At 39.6% G+C, this 12764-nt stretch overlaps 1 protein-coding gene across 2 annotated transcripts in view; it reads left to right on the top strand.

Annotated features, from left to right (window-relative positions):
- The window catches only part of sgms1a (sphingomyelin synthase 1a), a 23138-nt gene extending 11340 nt beyond the window's left edge, over positions 1–11798 (top strand). For both annotated transcript variants that reach the window (XM_077582004.1, XM_077582005.1), the window contains exons 3-7: positions 3029–3844; positions 6588–6705; positions 6836–6989; positions 7748–7914; positions 8769–11798. In XM_077582004.1, coding sequence (XP_077438130.1) covers positions 3243–3844; positions 6588–6705; positions 6836–6989; positions 7748–7914; positions 8769–8945 — 1218 coding nt within the window. In that variant the 5' untranslated portion in view covers positions 3029–3242 and the 3' untranslated portion in view covers positions 8946–11798. The remainder of the gene's footprint in view (positions 1–3028; positions 3845–6587; positions 6706–6835; positions 6990–7747; positions 7915–8768) is intronic.
- Positions 11799–12764: the final 966 nt, after the last annotated feature.

Consider the following 12764-nt stretch of genomic DNA (forward strand, 5'->3'; position numbering starts at 1 on the left):
TTTTTTTTAACGCACGATTAATGACCGCCCCTTACTTGGAAAGCCTGCACTGGGGGGAATTCCAGTCGCAACGTAGCAGACACGTCCAAATTTTGCAGTAATTAATTTAATAATAATGCATATATTTGTGTGAGACTGGGGTCAAGTTGTATTTCACAATTTTAAAAATGTGCCGAATTTCACAAGTTACTTCATGTTAATGATTAGATAGCACTGAGCTGTCACCAATGTCTTACAAATGCAACTATGCCATCTAGTGGCAGAAAAATGACACACAAATCAATATCACACTTTTTTTTTTTTTTTTTTTTACAGTTCAGTACATCTTTTTAATTTTAACTCCAATTTTATGAATTATTACGAAATCAATGATTAAAAGATACAGACATATTTTTATTAGATTAACATTTTTTTCTAATTTTATGTTAAGAATATGAAACTTAGAAAAAAATATTTTATTAAACAATTAGAACACATACAAATTTTCAATGAATCATGAGTTAATCATTGAAGTCGTGCGATAAATTACGATTTAAAAAAAATTAATCGCCTGACACCCCTAGTTTTGATGCAATTATATACTCACTTTTTGCACACACAGCGCAAAGCCAAGCAGTTCGGAGCTGATCGGGCAATGGGAACTGTGTTTGCAGGACGGCTTACCTTAAAAGTATCTCCACATGGCTGACGTGGTTCCTTGCTTGGCACTTTTACGAGTATGCGTATTACAGACATCGCTAGTTTTTTTCGAATCCACACATTGACTCGTTCGTGCATGGTGCAGCTCTAGTGAGGTTCTTCTTTAGCTTTTCGGAAGCTTGCAACACGTGGCACCGTCTTGGATAATCGGTACCATGGAGCTGGTCATGCTGCGTTTGTTTTCCATTTGGGCACAAGTGTTTTCATTCCCATTCCTTATTGTTACTGTGAAAGTAAGGTCAAATGTGCCACCTTTTTTTTTTTGGTGTTCAAGTGCTTGTCACTTTTGTGTTCTCGTTAAGATTCTGCAACCAACGAAAAGGAATTCACTTTCACAGTAATGCTTGATGCGACTGCACAAACAGGTTTCAGATTTCTGGACCAAGCCCCCCCCCCCCCCAATCCCCCTCGTTAGGGATTATAGTGCATTTCCTGTGGCCAGTACAGTTTTGAGGTGAGCTTATTTTCTCAGCTCGCGAGCCGTAAGCCGATTCACAGACCAAAGGTCCTCGGCACACCGCTGAGTCATTGACAGCTAATCGCAGATTGGTCTAAGTGCTCTATGTCTCCCGTTCTTTATCTCTGCAAAGTAATGTTCTCCCGCGCGGCCTGCTTCACAGCTGGCTTGTCACACGGCCAGGTCGTTTGTATGCGATCCATATGTTGTTTAGACCTCGCCTCCCTTCGGATATTTAACGACGCATCTGAGTCGCGCACATAGTTTTGTTTTGTTTCTTGGTTGAAGTGTGATGACGGGTGTCGCCTTCCACCTGTCGCTTGTTCACTTATCCAGCCACACAGGTTGTGTTAGGCCGATTCTGGTCATGAGGTACTAACTGATCCCTCAGTGGCCGATGTCTGCTCTGAGCTGAGCTCACGCAGCCTCCACAGGGGTGGGGCTGCCTCAGCGTCGACCTTCCCTTTGATTTATGGGTTCCTCCCTCTCCCCTTACCCGTCCTCTCATTTCCCTCCCGTCTGACCAACCTCCAAATCTACCCCCACGGCCTCTAGCAGAACTGCCCTGTGTCCATCACGGATGTCTGGCCCTGTAAACAAACGCTTGCTATCATGAAAATGCAAACGAATGGATGTCAAGGTTACGTTCATTTCAGTACTCCGTGTAGGCCACATTGTTTTATAATCAGATTTATGATGGGGGGTTTTTGGGAGTTTGGAAATATTTGATGTTTGTTCGTCACATGTTTTCCTGCCTGCCCTGCATTTTTTTTTTTTGTATAGAGGATTATATTATTTTCCCCATAAGAAACAATGGAAATAAAGTGCAATGTATGCATGTGCTACTTTTGTGATGTCATGTCAGTATACAATTCTAAAAATATTAGATGCGGCCTGATGCATATGGCATTGTACATCCCTTGGTTAGTCTAAACAAATGGGGGGAAAAAATGACTTCCATGACGCCATAGCGTCATAATTTCCCCTAAATCTTGCCTCTCAGGGACCTTCGAAAGGAGCTTTTCCGCTGTTCATGTTTTCCACTTCCCATCATAACATCTCTGGCCTGTAGTTAACCTCGCATCAGCTGACAATTGTTATGACTCTTAGACAACATACCCATTGCTGAGCGTATTTGTTTGTTTTCTTCACGGTTACTATATCGACTTAGCCATGTGGATATGCAACAAAAAAAAAAGGACTCAAAGTTTCGGAATGCGCTACATGTAAGGAAAAAAACTGGTGGAATAGCAGTAATACATGAGGCATTGTAGACTTGCATTGTACTCTTGTGGTCAGGAGTTTTCTAAAACTTGAAAAAAAAGTTGCAGATTAAAAGTGGTTGCCTGCCAGTGATCAAAGGAAGAGATTACAAATAAATGTAGTAAAAAGAGGATGGCCAAGGGCTGCTTTTGTTTAAAAGGCTACTTTGCTGTAACCTTGCCAGCAAAATGAAATATCTCGTTATTTGTGAGTTCACAAACTCCGGAGAATACGTCTTGTACCGTTCCAGCTGATACGTTAACAGCTGACCTTTTTTTAGGTCAGACCAATCAGGCGTTGTTTAGGCAGGACGAAACCAATAAGCGCTGTTGGCGGTGGGAAACAAACAAACCTAACCCAGGCGTTTTGTGCATTTTTATCTGGTAAAGATGTTCGTGACCCCCCCATCCCCCCTCCCTAAGACGTTTTCATCCGTTGCCTTGATTGGTCAAAACAAATGTGCAAAGATGGTGCATCGTCCAATCAGCTCAAAGTATTGTACAGCAAGTCCCGCCTTTCCCAAACGGGTCTGCCCAGTCAAGTCCCAGATTGATAATGTCTAATCTAAATGCTATGTGAGACATTGATCAAAATTATTTGCTTCTACAGGTGTGCGGCAAGAAAAATAACCTACAAAGGACTTGTACCCGTTGACCCTGTCAACAAGGGGTCCCTCCGGGTGCCCCACCCCCCACCACCTCCCATTCGATGCTCCATAAACACAATGCACCGGAGCTGGTGTGGACTTAGCACTGCCCTTTAAGACCGCCAAACCTCTCGCGCCCCTTCACCCGCCATTGGAGCAACGCGCCCACCGGCCGAGATGACCAAGGTAGCGGCGTGGTCCGCCGAGGACGTCGCCGACTGGCTGACCAAAGAGGGCATGCCGGAGTACATCGACGCCCTCCGCCGGACAGACGGCGCCGCCTTGCTGCGGCTCAGCCGGGCCGACTTCCACACGCCGCCGCTCCTGCTGGTGTCGTCGGACGGCGGGCAGCAGCTGCTGGAGCGCCTGGAGACGCTGCGCATCGAGACCCACATCGAGGCGCACAAGAACGGCCACGCCAACGGCCACGCCGGCGGGCTGCCCAACGGAACAGTTAAGCCGCAGAGGAACGGCATGTTGCGGACGGCGGAGATGGTGCACATTCCCATCCCTCCGATGGAGAGCTCGCGCACCTCCTTCCCGCCCGAGTGGGGCAAGACGGGCGTGGCGTTCGTCTACGCGGTGGTGTGCTTCGTCACCACCACCATCGTCATATCGGTGGTCCACGAGAGGGTGCCGCCCAAAGAGCACACCCCGCCGCTGCCCGACAAGTTTTTTGACCTGTTCAACAGGAGAGAATGGGCCTTCTCCATCTGCGAGATTAACGGCATGCTGCTGGTGGCGCTTTGGCTCGTACAGTGGGCTGTCCTCAAGCACAGGTACTCATTTTACTATTCCATAGCGGAGAAGGGACAAAGCCATTCATGATCTTTTTAGCTAATAGCGGACAATGTAGATAAAACAACGCAGAGGTAACAGGTCATTTTGCAGGATTCAATCTGTAATTTAGCGCAATGTTTGGTTTTTGATTTCATCATTTAATTTGCGTTTTTTTCTTCTTCTAACCAAATACTTATTTAACAGGTTATTTTTTTGCGGCTTCCGTAGTTTAAAAAAAAAATTTGGATTTGCGTTTTGGCAGCAAGACAATTCTTCCAAGAGGAAACACTTATTTTCATATAGAACATTTATTTCTAATGGCAGTTAATGCAAGCTAACGCTCAGAAGAAGAAAAAACTTTTCCCAGCTTGTTCGGCATCGGGAGAAATCTACCCCTTTTAAACACCCCGAATCCAGACTGAATTTATTCACTCAAACAATTACCATTCCTGTAATAGACAGATTAGATGCCATGCCCCAATTAATCACCTGGTATGCCATCTACTTAAAACAAACACCTCCCTCAAGACGCGTCCCAAAATGGTGTGAGTGACTAATTTTATTTATTTATTTTATTGAACCAGGCAAAACAGATTAAGAACAAATTCTTATTTGAAACTGTGGCCTGAAAAGAGGCAAAACGTCCTGACGGGGAGGAAAAAATGGGGATGAAACAATTAAAATGACAAATAAAAACAAGCAAATAGATAGACTATACAAATTATTTGTATAGTATTTTAATGTTTATCATCTCATTTAATAAATAAGATAATAAACATTACAAGATGGCTCAAAACACACACGTGTGAATCATGTCGAGGAGCGAAGAAACCAATTTTGCTAACCTTGGAAACATCTGCACTTTTCTCGAACCAAGGGCTTTAAAGCAGAGCAGGTATTGTAGTTGTAATGATTTGTGCGATTCATTTCAGGTTGTGGCTAGATCAGCATGAAATGCAGACAGAGCCAGTGCAGAGGATGTTTTAGTTGCCATCCAAAACAATCCGGTTAGCTGTTGTAAGCAGGTGATGAGCTATGCAGCAATTGACACAGGTAGGGTGGAGATAGTCTGAGGAGTGATTTAGAGATTAACATGAAGCAGTGAGTTTTTCGACGCGTACCGGTACTCAAGATGAAGGGCAATTTATAGATGAAGCAGCACTGACCAAACTACTGTGTGGGTGACGTTAAAGTTCCAGTAAGCTCTGACGTGAATGCTCCAGTGTTGTCTGTTTGTATTCTGTGGTGAAATTCAACATATTTTTTTCCAGCCAGTTTGCATCGGAGCTTGCTGCATTTTGCTTTGATCTCCAAGAAATAAAGGCTAAGGGATACAAATAATGTACTATTTTGTGCAAATATTTCATTTAGAAAGATTGTCAAACCACAAATATAAATTGCTAAGGGTGTAGTGATCACAATTTGGAATGAACCTTGGTTTTAAGGTCATGGTTTGTTTCAGTAAAGGAACCTATTGGAAGAAACGGTTCCTATTTTTGAAATTTTAAAATGTCACGTCAGCTTAGTTTGGCAACTAGCTGTGAGGTCTGTTAGCGCAGCAGCTGAGCTGCACTGTGTTTGTTGTACGGAACAGATGTGTGGCTGGAATGTGAGGCAGTTCCATTTCTTGTCCCTCACCTATTATAGAATATGATTGACCCGGCATTTGATTCTTGCCATTTTTAAAGGATGAGCTTTGGCAAACTTTCACCGGTTATATAAAAGTCTGACCCATGGACCTTTGGTTTAACACTTACCATATATAGCAGGGATGTAACGATAACGGTAATATCGTGATATTGCGATATTAAAACGGCCACTATATACGTCATTGTCATGTCACAATATTAAAAGCAGCACATCTGTTAGTCGGGTTGATTTCCATTTGTGCAGTTCTAGCACCCTCTGGTGGCTATTTTTAAAAAACATTTTTATCTTTTTTTTTTTTTTTTTTAGTGCAGCTTAATTTTCACAAGGAATGTTTTGGCCCTTTTATGTTTAAAATCCACGCTAATAGTCAGTTGAAGGGGAACGTAATATGCTTGTGAACAGAGTCAATATGTGTGCCTCAATATGTATTTATATATTTTAATAGTTAATTAATAGTTTTATATATTTTCATTGCTATAATGTACAAACGTGTGTGTTTTTTTTTATTTTTAGAATGAGCTTCTTTTATTTATTTTTTAACAATATTGTGACCTTTTTTGTATCGCCAACCTCCCCACAATATCGTGATAATTATCGCATGGTGATGTTTGGATATTGTTACATCCCTAATATGTAGCAGCGATTCTCATCATTGAATTAAAAAAAAAAAAACACTGAAATGAATGTTCAAATTAAGCATAAACTCCTATATTAAAATCCAGTACTGTGCGTTTATGTAAAATTCAGTGGCATTTAAATTCAACCCATTTGCATATAATTTTTTGGGGGATGTAAATGGCCGCCGTACCCGTGAGAAGCCTTTCGTTTTCCCACTCTTAAGCGCAGTGTTAATGTTTAAATGAATCAAAATGTTATACTGTAGTGGATTACAAAAAACACACACATTTTTTAGGAACTCGACATCTGCCTTGTTTTTTTACGAAGCCCACTACTATCATTATGTTAATTGCATAGCTAAGAATTTCTATAGGTACGACTTGTTTTGAAATGCTTGAGAACCACTGCTATATGCCATTTTATTTTAATATCTATTTTAACAAAACAACTATTGTTTTGTTTTGTTTTTCCCAGATCAATCATAGGCCGGCGCTTCTTTTTCATTGTGGGTACACTGTATTTGTATCGGTGCATCACCATGTACATCACCACTCTGCCTGTCCCCGGGATGCACTTCAAATGCTCGCCGAAGGTACGATTACACACTAACTACATCCTTAATTGACCTTACGGGATTAATAAAGCCTCGCCGTCTGTCTGTAAAATCATGCCCGAATATCTGTTGCTACGATTAAGTGCGCGCGCACCTGCGCTGCTTTCAGCTTCTCGGCGACTGGGAAGCGCAGATGAGGAGAGTGATGAAGATGATTGCCGGCGGGGGCCTCTCCATCACGGGCGCCCACACCATGTGCGGAGATTACCTGTACAGCGGCCACACGGTCATGCTAACGCTAACATACCTCTTCATCAAGGAGTGTAAGTCAAGATGCTCGAGCTTAAAAATGGTCAATGGTGAAATTCAAATGGGTGACTGAAAGTCAAAAAAAGAAACACTTCTCTAAAGTGAGTCATAAACGGAGCCGCACAGGAAACTGACTGCACGTATTTGAGTAACTGCGAACATGCCACATGTTAGTTTCATATCAAGGCTGCGCTGTTGCGCAACGCTGTTGGCACTCTTTGATTTGGAACGCTCGTCTCAGCAGGCATTTTGAGAGCAACAAGGTCGACTTGAGCAAGTTTTTATGAGCTGATATTTTTGTTATCTTCCTGGCCAGTTGAGGGAGATTTCCTGACTGATGCGATAGTGACCTCTGGTGGCGAAAATAAGTACGGGATCTTTTCATGCTATCTTGGCTTTTTAAAATTGTTCTGGAACCAAACTAATTTTAACTATTTTTTTCCAGTGAAATATAATTTAAAAAACACATTTTTAAAATATATATTTTTTAACTTTTAAAAGTTGAAAGAAAAAACTGGCTTTATAAAGTGTCATTTCTGTTGGCGTAAGAGCATCTCTGTGCGAGTTGTGGGTACAAAAGCAACTTTGCCTACCATAGCTGATTATTTCACAAGTGGAGAATTATTTTTGGCGGTTTGTTTTTAGTTATGAGGGGCGGAAAAGTGCAGAACAGCTCATTCAGACACTTTCAAAAATAGGGAGCTAATAAAAGTTTGAATTTCACACTTCATGGTTGGCCTACAAATTTGTTAACAACATGTTTGCTGTGCAGATTCCCCCAGACGGTTCTGGTGGTACCACTGGTTCTGCTGGACCTTGAGCGCCGTGGGAGTCTTCTGCATCCTGCTGGCGCACGACCACTACACTGTGGATGTGGTGGTGGCCTACTTTATCACTACACGCCTCTTTTGGTGGTACCACACGATGGCCAACCAGCAGGTACTCGGCGGGATTTCTCGTCCCATTTCTGAAAAAAAATTGTCATGAGGCAATATTATGCTTGCTTCTACCTTAAAGTGGAAGTCAACCTTTAACTCATTCACTGCCATTCACGGCTATAAACGCCAAAAATTAATTTTAACTATTTCTATTAGTTTAACATTTTTTTCCACTTTTGTTAACAAGAGTATGAATACCTAGACATTTTTTTTAAATATATTTTTTTATTTTTTAAGAAAAGGTTATTCAAAATTAGGCGCATCAGGTGATTAAAATTTGTAATTGTAATTAATCGCATGACTTCAATAGTTAACTCCCGATTAATCACAAATTTTATATCGTTCTAAATGTACAATAATTTTCTTTTATGTTTTCATACTCTTGTTATCAAAGTTTTTTGTTTTTTTTTAACTAATAGAAATAGTTCTAATGATTTTTTTACGTCTATAGCCGTCAATGGCAGTGAATGAGTTAATGTTATAGGTGACCTCACCAGTTCCATCTTATCCATCTCAGGGGGCGGCCATTCTGCCACTTGCTGTCGACTGAAGATGACATCATTGGTGCTCAGGCAACGACCAATCACAGCTCACCTGTTTTCTGAAGCTGAGCTGTGATTGGTTGTCACCTGAGACCTGAGCACCAACGATGTCCTTCTTCAGGCGACAGCAAGTGGCAAAATGGCCGCCCCTTGAGATGGATAAAAATGGCTGGATTTTTCTGCTTAACTCATATTCCACTAATGCAATATTAACCAGAATACCATATTATTGTAAAAAAATTTTTTAATACAAATCTTAACCTGTACCTGTCCACTAACTTGCAACATGTCTTGCGTGTTTCGTGGTGGCCAGTCGTTGAAAGAGACGTCGCAGAGTAACCCTTTCTCGCGGGTGTGGTGGTACCGGCCCTTCCAGTACTTGGAGGAGAACGTCTGCGGCATCGTGCCCCGCTCCTACCAGCTGCCGCCGTGGGTGCGAACCGTGCAGTGGAACCGTGGCGTCATGTACAGCCGGCTGGACGTCCAGTGACGCTTGACGGCAGACAGGACTGTCAATTCCAAAAGTGCTGTTTTCTTTTTTTGTTTTGTTTTTTGAAAAGGAAGAAGGCACTGTTTTGATGTAGCGCTGTCCTATCCCGCCTTCTAAAAGCAGGTGATCCCTTTATCTCTCATTTCCTTTCCTTTGTTTGTATTTTTGTTCTCTGTCTTTGCAGGTAGTATCTAATATTTCTTTATTTGTATCGGTATATCGTTCTCTTTGTGTGTCATTTTAGAGTTTTAAGCATCTAAAAAAAAAAATAGCCTCCTTCATCTTAATTTATCTAACGAGCAGATTTTCCCCTTAGCACAAAGTCATACTTTACGTCTTCTTGCTTTTCCCTCTCCCAATCATAGCTGTCCAATAAAAAAAAAAAAACATCCATCTCTTAATTTTTAATACAAAGAAACATTTTTGTTTCTGATTGATAAATTTGGTCAAATTTTTTGTTGGACAGCGACCATATTTTATTAAAAAAATCTCACCTGCATTTTCTTTTCCCTCAAAGTAATTTACGTTTTTGTAATCTAAACGTGCTCAAATGAGTCAAAGGTGCAAATAACTATTTTTTTAAGCATGTTTATTTTTCAAGAAAAACAAAACAAAGTCCGCCAAAAGAATTTTTTTTTTTTTAAAGATTTTTACCTTTTTCAAGAAATTGTAAGAATCTATAAGAAAATATCACAGTGCCTTTTCTTGCTTGATTGTGAAACAACTTCAAGTACTGCGTGTCTTGCTTCCCTTGGGCTACCGTGCAGTCCCAAGAGTCTGGTTTTGTCCCCATGAATGTAAACTCCCATCCCACTACCAAAAAAAAAAAAAAAAAAAAAACCCAACAAAACTTAAAAACAAATGCCAGCTTTACTGTAAGATTGGTCTTCCCCAAATTAGTGTGAAATATGTCCCGCTTGTGTATTTATTGACGCTTTATGATGTCCTTTTATGATTGGATGACAGGAAATATGACTGTTAATTATGTTTTTATTTTTTTTTATGTCCGTTTCATTTCATTCATAGTGAAGCAGCGCTAAAGCGGGGTACACGCTTACCGGTTTTGAAAATCTTAAAAAGTGTAGTCGGTCATATTAGTTTCTTCTTTTTTTTTTTTTTCTTTTATGCAGTAATACCGACAGTAACTATATTTTCATACATACCTGAGTTGCTTTTGCTTGCGTCAGTCTGCGTGTGGCGGGCTTTACTAGTAACTAGTACAATTTTAAAAAGTTACTAGTAGCACGTAGCTTTCTACTCGCGCATTTTGCCTCATGAATAAACATGCTCTGTAGTTATTGTACAAGTGAGGACGAAGAGCGTACTAATACAAGGACCTCAAGTATTGATAAGTGCTCAAATGGTGAAAGGTCAATAGAGTACATTTGACTCTAAACTGTCTATTTGGTTCAACTCTAAACAGAGTCAAAATTACCCTTGGAAGAGAGTAAAAAAATTCAGAGTCAAATTTTAAGTATTTTTAGTGTGTATGAGAGAATTTTGCCTATCACATAAGAAAACAAAAAAATATTTTTCACTCAAGTAAATTTTGCAAGAAGAGATTTTGACTGAATTTAACTAACCGGTAGTTTATTAAAAGAAAAAAAGTTACTCAAGGGTTGAAGAATAAACTCATGACCTTCAACATGGGAGACCTTAGTTATGCCATTCCTACTGTTTGCTTATATCCAAAAGGTTGTGAGTTTGTTCCTGCGTGGAGTGACTTAGAAAAAAAAAAAAATTAAAAAAAATATTTTACTCTTCCAAGTGTACGTTTTACTCTGTTTAGAGTGGGAGCACATAGACTCTGTTTAGAGGAAAATGTACTCAACATTATTTACTGTTTAGTAGGACAAAGCGTTCTAGTACGTGAACCTCAAAGATATCTGATTCACGATTTCCTTAAACATGGTCAACAATCACCAAAGTCAGAATCATATTTCCGATATCAGACCTTCCTCATGCCATGCTCAAATTTGGCCTAAGAATCGGTCTGCGTGTACCCCTCGATAAGCTTCACTTCCTGGTTAGAGAATGTTCATTGAAGGTCCTAGTCGGGTGTTGAAATAGTTTACAGAGTGAAACGGTAGTTTAAGGCGTGACTGAATGTGCTTACATGGCTGGGAAAATGACAGAGGAGCATCTCCGAGAAAATACTCACGAAAAGTTAGGGATCTTTGGATTTTTAGGTTCATCCTGAAATTGCATCAACAGACACTTTTCCCTGATTTTTGGTGAGTGGTATAGTTCCCCCACACCTGTCCTGCACATTTCACATTTGGAGACGATGTATCGTTTCTTCACCGGTCTTCCCCCAAAAATACTGACAAAACAATCCATGCGTGAAAAGGAATGGCGTCATTTTCCATGAATGTTGAAAAATAGTCACAGGCTGAAAACATGACATTTTAATTTCAAGTTCAAAACCGTTGTTCTAGGTTTCTCTTCCTCTGTCGAGCATTTCAAAGGGAGAAAGGTTAGGGACTTTTTTTTGTGACTTTGCACACAGTTCAAAAAGCTTAGCAGTGTTTTTATAGACGTTGTCCAATCATCTCTTTATTTTCCACAAGAGCACAGCAACATGTTCCTCATGTGCAGCCATGTAGTGATTAGGTTGAACTAATTGTCCAAATTGGACTGTAATAATGTTTGATGAACGGCAAAGAAGACATTTGTCTCTTTGGTTTGCCAATCAAACTGTTTTATTTTTTCTTCTTCTTTTTTTTTTTTAATGATCCTGTATGTATGTTCAGCTGTACACACCGTTTGTCCCATTTTGTGCATATACCATGTTTGTAAGATATGATAAAGGAATCTTCATGGGACACCCTTGAATAAAAAGATTTTACTATATAGTGTCAGATTCTCCGTGAAGTCTTTTTTTTAAAAACATTTATTGAACATAGAAGAAGAATACAAATATCAGACAATCTAATTTACATGAATCACATAATAAAATTAAATAAAAAAAGAGACACAGTGAAAAAAATAACTTTCAAGAGTTTTTGTTTTTTTTAATAACCCTGCATGGATATTAATTATCAAATAACATTTCTTATTCATTACAAATTCAAGAGACTTAAAATAGTCCATTTCAATCAAAAATAATTTAAATAAAGGTTTCAAGTTTAGAAATTTACATTTATGAATATATAATTTTAATAATAAAACACACAAATTAACCAACGTGGACATTTTTTTGTTCTTAGAAAAAAAAAAGGGTAAAAATATTTAGTTTTTTTTACCATCCAATATAATCTTGTGTTTTGTTTCACACACATAATAATTTTCAATATCCTTCCCGGGGCAAATTTACTAAAAGAACATTTGTCATCAATACTTACAAAACGTGAAACATGTTTGTTAGGTAAATATTGTGCAATATTTTTAAATGTCGTTTTCTCCGTGAAGTCATTCCGGAGTTGGAATTGAGAGAATGACGTCATGGCAGTTCCACAAGTAGCCAGCAAGTGGACACATTGAGTCGCAGCAGGTCAGGTAAACCACTGTTTGTTGTCTGTATTTTATTTCTAGTTATTGAAATGTTGCTTCTGGCAATTCAGCTGGCACATCTGAAGTCATGTTTGTATGGTAAAATAGAAAGTGCGTGGGTGTGGGGCCAAAGACGGTGGCTTAGCAACAGGAGCAAACACGCCAGGAAACTTGATGACGTGTTTAAGTTTGTTGAGATTTAACTCGTTTTGTTTTTATGTTTTGTTTTAGGTGGATGTTAAAGTGTTGTTTTTATGCACTTTAACGAGATCTGTGAGGCAAACATGTTTATCTTCAAATATATATATTTTTATCTATTTATATATA

This window comes from Vanacampus margaritifer, chromosome 12, assembly GCF_051991255.1.
Source record: "Vanacampus margaritifer isolate UIUO_Vmar chromosome 12, RoL_Vmar_1.0, whole genome shotgun sequence".
Classification (NCBI taxonomy): Eukaryota; Metazoa; Chordata; class Actinopteri; order Syngnathiformes; family Syngnathidae; genus Vanacampus; species Vanacampus margaritifer.